The 19,561-nt window shown below is 39.0% G+C and overlaps 1 protein-coding gene across 3 annotated transcripts in view; it reads right to left on the bottom strand.

Moving 5' to 3' along the window:
* LIN28B (lin-28 homolog B) overlaps positions 1-19,561 on the bottom strand; it is a 99,537-nt gene that overhangs the window by 39,587 nt on the left and 40,389 nt on the right. For all 3 annotated transcript variants that reach the window (XM_068184165.1, XM_068184166.1, XM_068184167.1), the window contains one exon: positions 3,109-3,293. In XM_068184165.1, the coding sequence (XP_068040266.1) occupies positions 3,109-3,293 (185 nt within the window). The remainder of the gene's footprint in view (positions 1-3,108; positions 3,294-19,561) is intronic.

The following is a 19,561-nucleotide window of genomic DNA, read 5'->3' as shown; positions in this document are numbered from 1 at the left end:
TTATCTTTTCTCCATCAGATCCCCATGGTCATTCCTAGAGAGCAGCATAGCATACTTTTGTGTCAGCTCACTGCCAAAACTGAGCAAAGCACACTGTGTATGGAATGTGTTAAGAGCTCCTACAAAGCGAGCTGCAGCTGGTTACAATGCAGCTCCTCACAAATTCATCCCCTGGTTTAGCCAGGTAGGAAGAGAACAGCCCCTCCACTGTGCATCTCTGCCAGAAAACATCACTTCTGAACCCAGAACTTGCCAGATGAAAATCCCAGCTGAGCTTCATTTTGGAACCTCCCCTCTAGCCCAGATTTCTTAAAATACTGTGAAAAGGTACATACATGTATTACAATAAATTAAAGGGAGGTCTGAGAACCTGAAGCCTGCAGGCTGCTCAGAGCCACAGCTTCATTCCACATGGACCACAGATTTTTCCTTCCTCACACATGCATGTGCCAACAAGGTGACTGAGAAAGAATGACCAAGTGGCCACTACCACTCATGACAATTATAAATCCACTCATGTTATAAAACTAATGTGGCCCACAGCAATGACAAAGGAGAAATATTATCACAGCAAAGTCCCCACAGCAACAATACTTCAAATTACAGGGACCCTGAGTCTACCATGGAAGCCTCACAAAATCCACCAACGTTGGTAGTCTCAGTGTCAGGACTTTTTTTGCCTCCATGTCTGTATATATTGCTGCTTTTCCCTTTTCTCTCCCCCCATCTTTGCTATCTCTCTAACTTCTCTCAGTAATTACAATAACAGAATCCATTCAAATGGGATCCAGACAAAAAGATGCACTGAGGCTGGGCTCTCACATTCTTACACTGGTAACATAAAAAGAGATGAACACAAGAAGTTGGAATTAGCTTTCATAAATGGAGGCAGTTCTCAGTACAACAGCAATCTTCAAGAAACTTTTCACTAGACATGTTGGAGGTGCACCTTTTTTATTATTTAGGCATTCAAAACCAATTTTCCTTCAAGCAAAGACAGTGCTTTTCACTGAGTGATAATGTCAATGCTACTTCAAACATTTCAAATTTCAGCTTTTTTTGGTGTCTTATGACTTAAGTGTAAGAATTCTGAGACAGAAGTGGGTAGATGTTTTTGCCCACATTTTCACATTCAAATTAATTCAAATTAATTTTAAATTTTCCCTTTTCTAAAAGCAAGTGAACATTAGAGAGTACACTGTCTCATAGATCAGCCCCCCACACTGTTTTTCAGGGTATATCTGTTCAATTTTTTCTATGCTTCAGCTATGAATAAACATGACTGAAAGCAGAATTCATCTAATTTCATTTTAGAGACTTGTAAGGGAAGCATCTATAGGATTGGAGCTAGGGTCCCTTTGTAGTCCCCGAAGAGGAACAGCAGTAAGGTAAGATTCAACACCAAGATTTTATGTGCTTCCCTAGGATGAGATGAATTCCACTTGGAAAGTACTACTTCCCCCTGCATGTACTACACTGTGTACTACAGATTGTTCAAATCCCTGCCTCTTTCAATATGTAATGTTCCCTGACTGCCTACAACCAGCCCATTTAAATTTCAAGGTTTTTGAAGCAAGGACTGTCTTCCTTCATATACATGTGCAACAAATAGGTAAACAGGATCACACCAGCATGACTGTGGCCTTTATTTGCTGCCAAAGTATGAAACATCAAGAACAGTGGTAATGCTAATACCCTAAACAGATTAGCAATTAGAATTAATGAAAAAACCCCAATTATTTAAATAAGAATAATAATAAAAGTCTGTGGCAAAATAAAAAAAAAACAATAGCCCCACAAAACCAGCCATTGCATGCCACATGACTCTATAAGGCCAGACACGGAGAGCAATCAAAAAGAAAGCTTTGTCCAGCTTACAAAGTCTCTCCTTGTTGTGGTTATGGACTCTGATCTGTTACAGCAGCAATAAATTATGTTTATGGCTTTTAGCTTTTACCAAGAAAGTGAAAGAGGGACAAATATGTTGTCTTCAGTCCTTAACTAAAAATAATTTACAAATAGGGTGGGGGGGACTAAAAAAAAGGGCCTTTTGACAGAGGTGAGGATAAGTGGAGTTCATCTGTAGTTAGTAAAGGTTCCTGATCCCAAATTTCTCGAACCTGGGCTACATTACCTTTCCAGGTGACCCAATCTTTCCTAAGCTACTCTTTGCTTCAGAATGTGCAAAGGAAGAGAGCCATCACCTCTCAGTCAAGCCATACATTAAATACTGCAGGCAGAACCTGGCTGTTTAGATGTTCTTACTAGGATCTTCACAAAGTATGTATTCCCCTTGGCCTCAGTCATTATAGCTACTGGGCTGGGCAACAGCATGAGGAAAAAAGGGTAAATTCACCTAAACAAATAAATAAATAAATAAATACGCTTTTGAGCAGGAAGGCTGTCCTTGGTGAACTAGGTGCAGGTGGCTTTGTAGTGAAGAGGATTCAGAATTTCTTCAAGCCATCAGAAGTAGAAAATAAAGGGTAACAGTGCAGTGCAAGTCAGACTGCTGCACTTGTGTAGAGAGAAGTGCAGCAATCAAAATTAACGTGAAATTTGTAAAGCATTTTTACAACAGCTCTTCAGACCACCAGGAATTAAAACCTTTGGAAACACCTTATATTCTGTTCACTAAGTAAAAATATAATTAACCAAATTATATACATCTCAATCCTTACTGCAGCACCTACTTTTTTTTCTTCTATATAAAACTACTGATGCAGTTTAATGATAGTTTTGATTAGTCTGTTTAGCATGCACAATTCTCACCTAAACATGACATGATTTCACCTGTATTCAGACTGACCTCTCTCTCCAGTCTAACAGCAATATCTTCAAAATAATATTATATTCCTCTGCAGGCTCCCTCTAATTTAATAAAACCTTCTCAAGTAAAACTAATCAATGGGTGATTGATGTAGTTGTATAGACACAGCTTAACAAAATTACTAAGCTACATGTAAAAGCCAAATTTGCATAGAAGGGTTCCATTTCAAAAACAAACAAATAAATGCTGAAAAACAAACAAATAAATGCTGAAAACATAATTTCAAGAAAAAACTTGCAAAGAAAAAAAAAGGGGGAATAGCAAAATAAGGTAATTACCTATCTCCCTTTGGTTTTCTTTTTTGTACTGTCTTCCCTTTGGGTCGTCTTTCACTTCCTAAACAGGGGCTCCCACCAGGGCCTGTTACCCGTATTGATTCAAGGCCTTTGGAAGATTTCTTAAAAGTAAATTCCACAGGTTCTCCTTCTTTTAGGCTTCTAAATCCTTCCATGTAAAGCTTGCTCTGTAAATAGGAAAAATACTCTTGGTTACCATTGCCTTAAAAACAGGATTTACATTTATAATCAACAGGACAAATTACCCCATCTACCATCCTACAACACATACAAGTAGAGTAACAGTTTCCTCTGCATGAGCTGTAGCAGATGATACTACAAATTATAGTCCTGGATACACTGAAAACCCCATTCAACACCAAACAAGTAAAAAGAACTTATTTTCAGTATCAGCAAAACTGAAATCACATTTTTCTTTTCCATGATGAATGCTATAGAAGGAGCAAAAGAAATGCTGTATTCTCAAAACCCTTAAAAATTCTTAACAGGTCTCAGGAAGTGAAAAGGTCTGGAAAGAGAGCAAATGCTCACTTCAGAGCAAATAATTTATGACGGAAGTTTTAATAATTTGCATTCTTTATATCTGAGACGTGGGTCTCCTGCTCTGAAAAGAAATCAAAGATAAAGCAAGAATGAGAGGCAGGAGGAAGGCACTCTGAACAAAGTCTGCTGACATGGGCAATTCAAATATCCCTAGTGAGCTGCTGAATTTCTGTTGACTACACCAAAAATCTTATCTACCTAGCATGATTTATGTATGGGTTTGTATTTTCATTCACAAAAAAGGAAATTTTTATAATCAGGGCAAGTGAAATAAATACTGGTAAGTATTTTAATATTACACTGCAGTAGAAAAATCTTGGACAAGCTGAAGTCAACAGGAGCTTACCAGTGATTCTGATACAATGAAAATTTTCATCACAATTCCAAACAAATTATGTACAATAGTAAGTAAGCATTCAAGGATAAATCTGATTAATCAAACTCTTAAATAAAATGATCACCAAGTTAAATGACAGGGAGGCTTTTGGGGGTGGTGGAGATGAAGAGTTTGCACTACACTTTTATTTTAGAAATTACATGGTACGTGAATGAGATCAGTTGGACTCACAGAGAATATCACAAAATACCTCAATTTACACACATTTAGAGGTCCTTCAGGAGAGTTATAACACATATTTTCTTCCTTTGCTCATGAATTCCTCAGAGGAAAGAGAAAAAATGTATCCTGACTGATTCTCAGTCCATTCTCTAGCATTCACTTGGCTGAACCACAGAGTCAAGAAGGAAATCCTCACTGCAGGTGCCATCCCAAATCAGTCACATGTCAAAAAAAGCCAAGTGACACACAACTTGCAACTAGGAACATGTACAAATCAGATGGCAATCCCTGACATGGGGTCCCTGTAACCATTCATAGGAGGTCTGCAGCACCAAGACACTGTTTTAGCAGAGCACAAGAACTGACACCTACACAGTTCCTAGTTTCCACACAGAGAGGGAGCTGGTTTCTTTACCAGGATGCACAGAGAACAGGACCAAGAGCAATAGCAGTTCCCCATGAGCTGCTACAGAGCAAACTAGTTTCAGACAAAAGAAGAAATTACTCACTATAAAAAGAATTAAACAGAGAAGCCCAAAGTAATAGTTCCTTTAGTTAAGACTCATCTTACCAGGGCACTGAACAACCCAATCCAAAGCCCTGCTTTCAGCAAGTTGTTCAACCAGATGAAGTCAAGAGGAGCCTTCCAACCTAGGCTTTCCTGTGTTTCTGATATCTTAACCCAGTGCTGGTGACACTGGAGAACAGGATTACAGTTCCTGGCTCTGCAGCAGTGCTACCTTGGGGCACCTGTGTCACTTCTCCATATTTTTCTGAAGAGGGGTGCCACTGCAAAGTCTATTTTTCACAGCACTAATAGGCTAAATTACAAATTATAAAATAATTTGAAATACTTATTTTAATGAAATCATGTGAAAGCACATATGCCTCAGCTTCCTGAAACCCCAAGTTGTCAGTGCACCCAGCACAAGACACTACTGTTGCTGGTCTGACTGAGTGGCTCAGGTGCTTATAATTTTTCCAGCAGCCAAAAGTAACCAAGAACACAGCTTCACTAATTAGGACAAAGGCTGATTTTGCTTATCCAGTAGTGCAGCTCTAGTAGACACAGCTCTCGCACACAAATGTAACAGTATGAAACACAAGACAAATTGCTGATTTTATAGGCTAGAGGTTGAGCACTATTTAAAAGGTGGGGGGAATGGCATGGGAGGGCTGTGGGACATGTGAAAGAAGAAATATATAGTATCTGTTCCCTGAATCATTAGCTTGGCTTTTTTAAAAAGTAAAAATTTAAGGCATGAAAAAATAAATATGCAAATGTTCTTACTAATGCAACTGGAGAACAGTAATTGTACACAAACCAATTAAATAAACCACCAAGGAGGGCAGCATTGTTTCAAGCAAGCTCTCCACTTTGAAAAGCCTGTATAGCAATAAGGGGATCTTCGCCACAAAGAAGAAACATCCAAGTTCAGAATAGGCCAAAAGAAGACACCACCACTCCTCAACTGAAACAAAACACACTGCCTATGGCATGAGTCTGTCTCTAGGTCCATCCACAACTCTTCAGTCTTCTGTGGCCACCAGGGAAATCTTGATGAAAGAACCAAACAATGTGTATTCTGTCCTAAAATAAGCACACAGCTGAATGTTCCAAAATCAGACAATCAGTACAACACAGATGGGTGCTAATGACAAGGGAACCTCAGAGTAGCAAGCCCTTATTTTCCTGCAATACTCAACACAGCATGGATGCTTGTCTACTTGTTTAATTACAACTTAATGAAGATACAGTTAAGTCTCAGTAAGAGTTATTATGCATTTTTGCCTTTCACCATTGTTAAAAAATGTCAAAAGGTTAACATCTGATACACATAACACTGTCTTCTACTTTACCTCAAAAGAAATACTTGATTAAAATGTAACTTAAAGCAGGGCATTGTTAGTATTCTAGAATGTTTTTCTTTTTCTCATTTCACTGTTAGCAACAGAACTTGATTTCTAAACAAAGCGCTCTATTTACCACAGATTTTTAAACATTTAAAAGCCTAAGTAAAGCAACAATCTTGCTTTCATGAATCACATGTTATGCAGGTGTACATTTTTGCACGTGTTTTTTCAAGCACTTTTAACAACAAAAAACTTTGAAAAATCCCCACTTCAAATGACTTGCACAGTTCTCTCCTTGAATAGATCTCAACAGCTTTTCAATGCTAGAGATGGATTTGGTGCTGTTTCACTTACTGTGCAAATGTATAGCTCATGGTGAGATTCTCCGAGGGTGCAGTAACAATTTAAAGCCATTGTGAAAAAATGGCATTTGGAAACCAGCAAAACAAATCTAAAACCTGAATCCCTCTTAACTTGTCTAAAGAGTTGGACAAAAAATGTCTATAAAGTTGATAATTTAAAGTTGAGAGACCTAGCTCAGTATTTTTCCTCACATTACTTAAACAAATAAAACTGACACAATTAAAAGCAGCCAGAGTTTCAAGTCAGTGAACCATTTCTAGAGCCCTGAATGGGATGTATGGGCACACCGCCAACAAACAAAGAGGAAAAACTTAAAAGCAACATGCTTTTCCTCGTTTCTCTCTTTCAGCTGCCAGAGACTTTACTGTTATTTCTACCAGCAGTCAATACAGTGGTTTCAGTCTGGAGTTTTTTTTTTTCCTCTTTTTAAAATTGACAATTCAACAGGACCATTTATGGTGATTTGGGGTTTTCTTGTGTGGGGTTTTTTGTTTGTTTTTGTTTTTTGTTGTTGTTGTTTGTTTTTTTTTAACAGATACTCTAAATGTAAAATGTTATATATCTCTGTTACAAACAATGGCTTGGTCCAAAATGTGGCAGTCTTGTAGTAGTATTGGTAACAACAAATATGAATAGAAAACACCATGATCACAGGTTCGTGGAAAGCATTTCCTACTACAAATCAAAAATCAAAACTTAACAAGTACAAACTGTATTAGCAAAATGGTCCCCAAAGAAACGCACCAACTCCTGGGCAGTGTCAGGGAGTACTTACAGCTTTCACCAGGCTCTACAAAAGAAAGGAAGTTTGGAATTAAGGATCATTACAGGGGCCCTGATTGCCTCAGATATGTGTGCATTACTTTTAATAAGTGTGGGGACTAGGGCCCTCATCACAACTTTGTCATTTCTAGTCAGGGCTGTGAACGACTGATATTGCACACATTAAATCCTTTAGAGGGACCAGGGGAAAAAGTTATTTGGTGGCATTCTGCTTACCTCATTTATTTTCTGTATCTCTCATTTCTGACCCTTTTTATCTGGTGATTGATTGATTGCTTAGTACAATGACCAGACGCCACCAGTATACTGAGTTTTAAGTAAGAAAACTGAGTTTTAAGTAAGAAAACTGTTTTCCCTCCAAAATTATCTACAATTAAATCCAGACATGAAGGAAAGTATATTCTAAAGCCCAACCACAATAAAGACTGTAAGAAAATCTCTCCAAAACAACCTCGTACAGTTCCATCAAGAGCCATCAACATTTGAGTAAAGCAGGGGTACACAGTGAGAGGACCCAGAAGTAAAACAAGTTACACTTCCCACTAATGCAGGGAAGTGCCCTTCCCTGTGTTAGATCAAAACCCATGCAGAATAGTATCAGTTGCATGATACAAGTCCTGCTATGAGGACTTTTGCTGTTGACCAGAAGTTCATTATAGGAGGTTTGTGAAGACCATGTATTTCTGCAGGCAGAATGCTAAAGTACACAAAAAAAAATCACTACGCTGAACAACTGTCACTCCAAGGGCAATGTGCAGCTTTGCTGCACTAACACAGGATTTGAAGACTGGACACTCACAAAATACCTCAACACTGCTCCTGCTGACCCTCAAGGGCTTGTTCCTGCTCCTAGAGGCTTATCTTGCACCAAATCTGGCACTTCTTTTGGTCCTCCTCATAAACCAATTTAACTTGCTAATCTGACAGGAAACAAACTCAGTTTAAAAAGAAGGGGGGCGGATAAGAGGAAGAGGAAACACAGATAAATTTTTGTTTTTCCAGTGAGCTAAATCTATTCACAGAGAAGTTGAACAAGCTCTAGGGCATACACAGTGGAAACAGCAACTTTTTGAGATGAGAATGTGCTCCTTAATATTTTATGTAAAAAAGCAAACTGTACAGCATTACACATTTTTTTTCAAAGCTTAACATAACACAAAGTAACTTTCAAAAAGCTACAAAACACTATTTCTCAAAGATTTGAACTTTAGCTCTAAGACAAGGAAGAGCCATGCACACTTACATGTATAAAATATTTATGAGAAAGGGTGAGCTACTGCAAGTAACTTTACAGTAGGGAAAGAGCTGATATGTAGGCAGTAACCACATGCAGCTGGTACACTGCAATTTCACACCTTTATTTACTTGGAATTTGGTTTTGTCTTGAATTTCCACCATGACCGTAGTCATGTTCATAACCTTGTTTCCATTCATCATCCTGTCGCTGTCCCCACACTGTTATTTTTCTTACTGAGAAGTGTGCAAAGGTATTTATTTAACTTTTGAACAAAAGGCTCTGTCTAATTCAAAACCACCCTCCCTACACAACAGAAGCATTTCTTCTTTCTCAATCTATATATCTAAGATACTTCTATTAACTGCTTTAACTTTTAAGAAGTTTAAATGAATTCTAACTCAGCTTAATAATTACAGTTCTTGTTCCATCACAACTTCCAAGAAGTGATTTCTTCTGATAATCTATTCCTTTTTTGCATTACCTTTTCTCAAACCAATATCTATCCCAAGAAAAACATCTCTGCTAGAATGATTAGGTAATTTGCAACAATTCTCCTTTTCCTTTACTTGGGATTCAAGTTGAACCTTTTCTCTATTTAAGTCTCCAGTACTTCAACTCACCTATGTTTACTAAACCGTTCTCTTAAATTTAAAACATGTATCTTAAAAAATTACTGACTTTCTGTCATCTCATTTATCTTACACCAAGTAGCCACAGTTCATGTATTACCTTCATTTTTTAAACAAGCATGTTTTCTGTAGGGTCAGCAATTTCTTTCAAACCCAAAATAACAAAACTTCTATTCTGAATTACTCTTTTGGTAAGAAAAATAATGATGGTTGTGACAGAAAAAACACATTATTATATCATAGTATTAGACATGTTGTCTGTATATAAATCTAAGCTAGAGATCCACAACAAATCTCTCATAATTCCTTCACAAAGTGATTTTTGCCAAATAGATTCTACTGTGTCCATGCTACTCTTTGTTTTCAAGGTGCCAACTTCACTGACAAAACTTTACCAATTTTCTGCATAATTTTAAGTATTTGTCTTCAGGCCATGAATGAAATTTGGCCATATTCTTGCTGTCTCTGTATCTGGTTACACATTCAGCAGCGGCTGCTCTGATTTTGTATACTAATAGAAAGAGCCTGGATATTAAACATATCTTTTGCTTTTCCTCCTTGACCTAACCCTCTAACCCTCTTTTCTTGCTAGAGTAAGTATATTTTTTGTTAGTGTAGCACCTACACAACTCATGTTCTGCTGGCAATTTTCACCCTCTTCTCCTTTTCATAGATCATTTATGTTAATGCATATGCAATTCTCATTTACCCAGTTTTCCTTGTTGTGTGCTTTAATACCAGGCATGAAAATCAAACCAGTCTCTTCTCTCATTTCTTAGTTTAAGTATTTTCTCATCAGTCACCCTAGGCACAAGAGAGAATTGGCTCACTTCAGTCAGTTTCAAAAGGGAAGTTCCTCTTTTCCCACCAAAGCGTCACGGTGACTCAGGAAGAAAACCGTTTAGCTCTTCTTGGCATTGCCAGATTTCTGCTTTGTTTCTGCTCCCTGAATCAGTTCTATGCACTCAGAAAACCCACCAGCACACCTCAAAAGAAGCCTTGTGAATGTGCAGCCATGGCAGGTAAGGCTGTCCTATGCAGCACCTTGCCAACACTTATATCGCTTCAGTGATCTCCTGAAACCACACTATTCATCTCAGATAGTTTAATCTCACACTGTTAATCCCAGACCCTCGGAAGTTCCCCCACTGAGAAGCATCTTCTTCTCTTGATGGTCTCCCAATGGTCATAAATCCAAACTCTCTCCCCACAAGCACACCCTTGCTACCAGCTGACTGTAGTGCTTTTGGGAGCCCCACAGATAACTCAGGATGGGGGCCCTTTCCTTCCTTCACTCACCACTGAGCTATTCCACTCTCAGAAAGCACAGTCACTCCATGCAACTGAAACCACCTCTTTCTCTGTCCCAAATACTCATCTGCTGTAATGCAGTTTTGCAGAAACCCGAAGGCTCTTTTCTACAAAGATTAGGAACAGACAAACAGGACCTCGTATACAATCAATAAACAGGGCAGATTATCCTCTATTTTCATTAGAATGAGGTTCTTTCTTCCCCACCCGCCAATTTTTATTCTTCCAGGATATGAGGCCCTGATTTCCAGCTGACCAGACTCTCTAAGGCATCCTGATATTCAATCCATTTTAGTGATGCTTCCAAGTGGAAAACATCCCAAGAGGGAAGAAAACCATCATTAGACTCTTTGGTGTACCTCTTCCCCTGACAATGTGCAATGAACTGAAAAATTCATGAGCTGCATACTTTTGTACTGTCCACCTAGACATAGTATTTTTCAAACCTCCTCTCTGTTAAAAAACGCAAACTTCCGAGGCAGAGGTCAAAACAAGCCACTCCTGCAGCTCATCTGCTACATGAAGAAAGGAGGTATCATACAGAATCCTAGACCTTTTCTCTTTTTCTTCTGGGAGGAAGAAAAAAAAAGGAAAGAAAAACAGACTGGGCCACTAGAAAATCCATAAAATACCACCAAGTCCACTCCTCTAATTTCTTCCAGAATGGATACAAATACAGTGAAACCTGCAAGATGGATTTGGCTAAGAGTCTCCTGTCAGGTATCTCTCCTGTAAGTTGAATAGTGAGGATGGAACACAGCATGGCTATGCTTGACTCATTTTAAAAAACATGCTGAATATACTGAAACAGTTCTCTTCTAGCAGATCTAAAAATTAGCCAACTTCAGTGCACATCATTCCACAGATGTGAAATCAAAAGCACAGGAAGGCGCAATGTACAAGTTGCAGTCTGCTGCATTTTTCAAGTACTGAAAATGTACTCTGGTAGAAAGCAGAAAGTCAATGGCAGAGTTATGTCACCTAAACCACAGTTTCCTGCAGATATACTACACCTTTCTGGTGTCATTAACCATGTTTCCAGAAACAACTGCAGCACCTCTATTTTCCATGTCTGCCCTATGATGTCTGTGACCTTCATTTCTGTGCTCCTCTATACACCCACATGCACAAGAATGACAACCCCTGTGTCAAGAGATGTTTAAGCTATATAAAGGTTTCTTATCCACCTCCCTCACCACCTCCCACCATCCTAAGACACTGCATATAATTAAAAATAAATTAGGCCCAGATTGTGATCTGCTAATTCAGATGTAGCAGGATGTCTCTCTGCACATGCACCTTTCCCTTCCTCTGCATAAAAGTGGCCTGAGTGATGTTTTTCTTACAATAGATCCTTAACAGCCACCTCTGAGGAATCTGTTCTTAACTTTTAAATTGCATACCAGCTGCAAAATGGTACCAGGAAAATTCTGAGAAAGCAGTTCATCCACCTTTTTGTAACCCCTCACATAACAAAATTAAGTGGTTCACACTTGAGTGGCAAACAGAAGAATGGCTAACACTGTGGGCAGCTACAGGAGCCACAGGCTGACACTAAAAACCACCTGCATTGTATACAAATGAATCAGCAAATCAGCATACATAGAGAGTCCTGAACCTCCTATTCTCATGGCAAAACATAGCCCAGTTATCCTGACCTGTCTCTTTCTTCCTGAAGCGTAGTGTAACAGGTAGCCACCAACAATTCTGCAGCCCAAAAGGGAAACAGAAGACTAGGGCAAGGGTAGCAGGGTTATGTTCGTAGATACAGGCTAATAACCAGGACAAAATGAATCTTACTTGTGAGCAGTAAATTAAGGTAGGACTCTGGGGTGGTAAGGATGGAGGTAAGAGAGTGGATGGTTGTTGGATCCTGATGGAATGTAGCAACTGGACTTTCTCAACAGGCCAGGGACAGAGGGGTGGAAGGGCTGTATAATGCCAAAAATCCAGGGCTTGTACCTTACAGGGAATGGGCTAGGGCCTGGCTGTACACTGAAGCAAAAACTAAGCTGTGAAAAAGAAATGGTGGATAGTTACAGCATCTCAAGGTTCTCAAAGCCCCAGACAAACCAACTACGCCCTCTTCCCAGTCAAGTACTGAGAGCAGAAAGAAGGTTTACAGGCCAATCCTGACTTGGGTCAAGCTGGCAGTCCACCCCTGCCCTTACCTCTTTTTTTCTCTTCCTCTCCAGCTAACTATGGGCTGGAGTCTGAAAAACTGTCCTCATATCACTTCCACCCTCTCCAGGCACTGGGCTGAGAACAGGAGCCTGCCAGCCCAGCACAGCACTGTGACTACAACTTCACCTCAGAAACCCGAGATCATGCTGCAGAGAATGCTTTCTGAAAACTACCATCAGCTGCTTTAGTGCAAAGCTCCTCCATGCTTCAATGACCTCTTCTCATTCTTCAGGGAAAAAAGCTGTCTGCTTGAGAGTTCCTTTGAGCTAGGGAGTGAGGGAGTAAGGGAACATGCTTGGTATTTTAGCCAACTGAGAGTAAGCATGCCCTAAGCAATTCCAAGATAAAAATCCATTATCTTGTAAACAGACACCTCTCTTGAACTATTCACTAGCTTTTGGGCAAACATAGTTTTCACTTTTATGATACAGGTGTCCTTGCTTCCCACCAAGGTCTCTCGTTGCACTGTGCAAGGCCCTACACAAATGACAAAAGAAGCCATCCACAGGCAATACATCAATGCTGCTAAACCATTTGGAGGTCAGAACCTGTATTTACCATCTATTTTTTAATTTCATTTATTTAATATGCCAATATACAAGCAAAACACAAAAATAAAATACTGGTTAGAATATATGTTTACTAAAATCAAAGTCACCATGCACACAAAAATAAAACAAGATTATCTGACAAAATTGGTGGGGTTCAAATGTTGCCTATAAAACAAGCAATAAAAAGGCTGAAATTTTTATTGGGGATGATTAGTTTTTTTCACAACATTATCTGTACTGTAAAATGAAAACCCTTTCCCCTTTACAATAAAAAAAATTAACAGCAACATTTATACTATATTAACAATTCCTAATTTACAATTCAAGGTCCCTAGTACGTCTATGATTCCTTAATTATGGCTTCCTTAGCTATTCTTGCACAGCAGGTTATATACATTTACTCAACTTTTAATTTTTTTTTTGTTAGAACAAGATAATCTAGCATGGCATCAGTTCTGCCAACTTATAGGCAGCTGTATTTTCATTTGATACAATTTTATCAAAATTACAAATATCTATTAGGTATTCAGATATCTGAACAAAAGAACCCATTTGGTTTGGATGAAGAATGAGCACAAGGTTATTTTATACTTCAAACATTAATCACTTTTTCTTTTTGAGGGAAGGGAGTGGCTGATGATCTAAATACATGACAAGGTACTAGATTGCAGTGAAACTAGCAATAAAAGTCTAATTGGATGTAACAGGAAATGAGTGGCTGACTTCAAATTAAACTATTTTTAGAAATACACAGCAGTGGGAGGAGATATCATTGAGGATTCAAAAAGTAACTTGAACTTAGCAGCCCTTTTAACTTAGTATTTGGGAGAATACTTAATTTTTAACTTTACTGTGAACTAGTTCCCTAAACAGTTTTAAAAACTGACAGAAACTGTTGGTTTGGAGCCACTTCTGTTATCAAACTTATATTCTGTTACAAAAGACACAACCTGTGTTTCAATGAAACACCTCTGAATTTACAGTGATAAAAATGAGAAAACAGCATTTGAGGCAAAACCCTTCTTAAGTAAATGGAGGGCAGATTAAAGTGATTTTTATGGAAGAGGGCTAAGGATTTTAATTATAAATTATAAACTGTTTAATGTTAGCATAGGTATTAGAGAGGTACTAAGAAATGCTTGAAAAACTTTACTTTTAAAATACTGTTTTATTACTATGGTTATGATTGTGTTTATTTAGGTAGGAAGTAATTGTGAAATTGGACTATCATGCATGCAACTGCATCTATCAAATGACAATCATGTTGGCTTCAGCTCAGACTGCAGAGAATACAACACTACTTAAATATTATTTGAGACTCCATTATTGAATCCATCATTTTTATGTCCTAATTTTAGCATGCTCTGGCAAAGAATGTAAATGTTTTCTGAGGCCTCCTGAAAGAGGGTCAGACCAGCTGCAGCAGGAAGACACAAAGGGGTTCCTTAAGGACAAGTCCTTCCTCTTGCAGTGTGCTGACACAGCTCCCATCAACACTCATGGAAGAGAGCAGACCCAGAAGTATCACCCTGCTAATTCTGAACGTGTTTGTTTTGTGGGCTGATTACACCTCAGACACGCCAGACACATCTCATTATGAAACCCAGGCAATGACTAGTTCTGATGCAGTTGTAAGGCTAACAATCCATAGGAGAAATCCTTCCAAACACACGTATTTATGGTTTATCTGCCTCACCTAGTAATATCCTTTCAACATCTGTCCTTCTTTCAGTACTAGAAGCCTGTTGTTTCACAGGGGACTGGTGGCATGCATGGCACACTCAGATTCCCTCTGTCAGGGGCACAGATCCTGGCTGACAAAGGGAGCACAAACAATGATTGAGTATATTCTCTTCCAGATACCATTTTCAGGCCAAGGGATCACAAGACCAGGCTTTTGCAGTATTTACGTTTTCTTAATTTCCAAGATTTTTTTTTCTATTGTACCCATCTGCAGTAAGATTCAATCAATCATAATTGTATTATTCCTCCTAGTTCTGGCTGAAGACTTTTCTTCCTCATAACATTATACTTCATACTGGAGAAAAAAACCAGAACTAGATAAAACTAGTATTTTTTTCACCACAACATACTTATGTTTCCATTCAGTCTTTTTGCTGCATTAGTGTAATGGTCTGTTCTCACAGACAGCCATAACATCAGTGAAAGCTTCTAGCCCTCCCCTTCCCTACCCACACCAACAACTCAGTACTCCCAAAAACCTGAAATCCATAATAAACAAAATGCACCCTGAAATCTCTACCATCTGTATTACTCCTTTACAGGTCCAATAAAAGTGGCCTGCTCCCTGTGCTGTTTGCTTTTAATACCAGAAGTAAACAAATCGCAGGCTTCATTTTTATTGGACTGTTTGAAAGGAAAAGCCCCAAAGACTAAAATCAGAGCTACATCATATAGTAACTATAATGCAAGAAACCCAGCTGAGTTGTGGGAAACAAAAAATTCTGAGCGTTATTTTTTTTCTAGACTACTTTCAGTGACATATGACCATACAACATTTATTTTCTGGCTACTATGTAAGATGCAGCCATTTGTAGCTGAAGGCACAACACATTATGGAATGGAAGGGGGCAGGTAATAGGTAATCATAAAAATCAAGTGAGTACAAATTGAAGTGAGAGAAATAAAGACTTGTTAGGTGCGTGACTTTCAGCTTCATTGTCATCTGTGTGCTCCTCCCTGACTGTACAAACTCAGTACTCCCTTATCACAGTTCACATACACGTGTATGAGCACGTGAAAACACACATGTCATTTAAAGCCAACTCCATAATCTAGCTTCATCAAATTGATCAATCAAACAGCAACCAAATGAAACCTTAGGCCACATAAAGTGTCCATTACAAAGTATAATAAAGGTTAGCTGGAAAGCTCTTGCTGGCAGAAAATGAGACTTGTCAGTAACTTGAGTTCTGCAGATGTCTCTTGTATATACTACACTATGGCAGAACAGCTATGTTGCAGTATTTAACCACAAAGGTTTATTTAAATCCAGGCAGTACCTATACCAGATGCATGTGCCCAGCAGTTCTTGCAGCAGCAGCTCCCACAGAGATATCCATTGGGAGAGGAAGAGAGCAGGATCAGGAAGACTTCTGACCAAGTGCTCAAGCACTCATTAAATTAACTCTAATGATTAGCAGTAGATTCACCTGAGCATGGGCCAACATCCATTTGTGCAATCATTGACTCAGTTATAGCTATAAATAGCTGTGAAGATGCAGGGGAGTAAATCAGGAACAATCACCTATGTGTGGGAATGACTCAGGCATTGGTAAAAGATGGGAAGTGAAACTTTTATGTGAAATAGCTGTGCTCTATTTCCACCGGGTGTGGACAGCTGATGAAAGTTTTTAATCCAAGTAATCAGATTTTGCACACTCAGTCAAAGGCCATCTCCACCTTCAGGCGGGGATTCAAAGCTGCTACAGGTAAGAATGGGAATGATCAGGATATAACAGCTGTTGGTTCATTCAGGCTCCATGCACTAGGAGGGAGGAAATACAGATTCTGACTGTAGGTCCCACTCCTGCCGTGCAAGAGGAGCCTTGAGAGCCGCGTGGTTGTACAGAGGGTGCACAGGGATAAGCCAGTGAGCAGACTTGCCTGCCTTGGCCAGAAGGGAACGTGAACAACAGAGGGTCTCATTTTCTCTTATAGAACACATAAAGGACAAAAGGCATATACAGATGAGCAGCTAAGAATTTCACTAACCAAAAACAACGAAGGTATCAATGTGGTGCTATCATCTCCTCTGGAAAAATGTTTCAGCAATTTTGGATAACACAGTAAGTAGGACTAATTAGACAGGCACAGTCTAGGAAAATACTCTGTGGTAGAGCTCTTGCAAAAAATAATAATGGATTAGTAAACACTAACATAGTGCAATTCTGTTCACTATGCTGACAAATTGAACCTGATAAATTGGCTTTTTAGATATTTTGAAGGCTAAAAAATACATTACTGATGTCTGTATCCACAAAGAAGTAGGGCATTAATTCCAGAAGCTGACAACCACCTTACACAGCAGGAAGAGGACAAAGCTTTGTACTACCTCTTCCATGTCAGAGAACAGAATGATTCTCCAAGAGTGGCTATGGGGCTGCATAAAGAGCCGGCAGGCTGTGCAGCAATGTACCCACAGGCACTGTGACACAGCACAGCTGGTCAGGAGACTGGACACCGTGGGCATGAAGTGGAATGTGTTTCCACACCCTGGCAAAAAAACTAGCACAGAAAAGGAACCACAGACAAACAACCACCTCCTCCAAGAACAGTTAAGTATCACGGGCTACAGGACTATGTAGGTCTGGTAAACCCTCTACTCACCAGCAAAATGTGGTCACAGACAGAGACAGAGGAGAAAAAAACAAAACCAACCAAACAAAACAACACAACATTTAGGATAGTGAGTAATTTTGAGACCAATCTGACATAATTGATCTCACTTTCCTAAACAGTTGAATTCAACAGATCTTAAAGGACAACGAGCAAATCAGCTTTTTTTCTTTATAGCTACATGGTACTTTTGCACATCCCAGACCACTTAGGTGTGACTGCTATTTCATGCGAGTAATTATTTTAAGAAAGCATGGAAATCATATGATTTCACGATTAGTTACCTGTCAGGTTTCTGCGGATCATATAGCACGTGGGATTTCTTATGGCTGGCTTTGTTCTGTAAACATGGCAATATTTTTCAGAGTTTTACAGGTGCATAAACATCTGTTATATAGATAGGCAAGATACTTTTGAGATAAGAAATTGTAAACAAAAATGTTTACAAGAAAATAGAAAGTCTAGACTACAAAAATTTAAAGCCTTGATTGTTGTGGTTTTTTATCGTTAACACATATTAACTTGATTAATCACACTCAAGTATTTTCAGAGAAATAAGCCCCTGAAGCTAGCAACAAACATGGGAAACTTAAAACGTGAGAAAGGGGCAGCGCCAGGCAGTTAGGACATTTAAATACATAGAGAAGAGACACTATAAAAACAGATGCAGAGCTGGAAGATACATGATTTTCACAGACTCAACACCTCAGGTTTCCCTCCTGTGAGCAACTAAAACTAGAATACCTGAAGATGCAAGAATTAGTCCCATATCAGTAAAATATTTCTATTTTCAATTCAGCTGTTTAGAAGAGAGTTAAAAAAGTAAAAATCAAAGTGATAGCACAGCTTTAAGATCTGGTATTTTTTTCTCAAATGACATAATCTAATGTGAATGAGAAGCTTTCTTAGGGAGTAAAAATGGGGATTGACTGCTTTCCCATCAATGCAGCTTCTAAAAACTAAAAATCTTTCTGTCCTGTCTTCCAAAAGGCGCAGAAGAAAAACGAGCATCTAAAAACTTTTCTTTCTCGTCAAAAAATACTGTGAATGTACTCACAGATAATTAAGTCACAGGTGTCTCCCTGGGAAATAACACTCTTATCCAATCCATTTCTCATTGACTGATATGATAGAGAATGAAGGCTTATCACATATAAAATCAAAACCAGTAGCAAAGCCATTTGTTGTCTGGTGAAAAGGACTGGCTACGTATGATCAGTCAAGTAAGCACACAGCCAGGACAGCGACAGAGAGCTCTCCAGCAGTGCTCTCATAAGAACAGCCCAGCTAAGCCACAGGCAACAACTGGGACAAATCCTAGCATCCTGGATAAAGTAACATGGATCTTCTAGTTGGAAAAAGTAAAAATGAGCGCTGAAGAATGCCTAGGGTCGTTCTCAAAGGAAAGGGCAGGGTCCCTGCTCAGAAACTAGAAAGATGGACCAGCCCAAAGAGACTCCATTAAAGCCATCTGGAGAAAATGGGTGTTACTTAGCCCGGGAAATTACATAGCCCTGTTCTTCAGTCACGTGCTCTGTGGCTCGTGATTTTAAGATGCTTTTCCCTGTGTTTCTTTTCATTCTATTAAAATTATACTTCTGTTTGAAGGTCATTTCTGGTAACTGATTAACACATCATTGCTCTTAAGGGAAAAAATGGCAGTTATGAGCTCAGTTGCACTTGCTGAGCAGGAGCATCACAGGATCCTTTTACAAGAGACTGGATGACTCAGAGCCAGGAAGCAGCTGGGTCATGGATTCAGCCTGGGAGAGGCTGGACAGTTTACCAATGCAGCCTGCCTTAGTGCTCAGCTAACACATGATGCTTCTCTGCTTAGGGAGCAAAAATTTTGCTGCAGGGACAAGCTTTTAAGTATTGTTAAAAGTTTCTGTATTTACAGAGTATGCCTGCTGAAAGCAGGCACTTCAAATGCCACTAGCTTATTCCAACACACAGAGTCCCTTTCCGTGCCCCAGCAGGACATAAAAGAAACACTGGTTTTGTTTATACAAAGATTCACACGGGGCTTGGTCTCAATTACAGTTAATGGTGTTTGAACAAC

Source organism: Anomalospiza imberbis, chromosome 3 (assembly GCF_031753505.1).
Source record: "Anomalospiza imberbis isolate Cuckoo-Finch-1a 21T00152 chromosome 3, ASM3175350v1, whole genome shotgun sequence".
Taxonomy (NCBI): domain Eukaryota; kingdom Metazoa; phylum Chordata; class Aves; order Passeriformes; family Viduidae; genus Anomalospiza; species Anomalospiza imberbis.
This window is presented reverse-complemented; position numbering and strand designations above follow the sequence as displayed.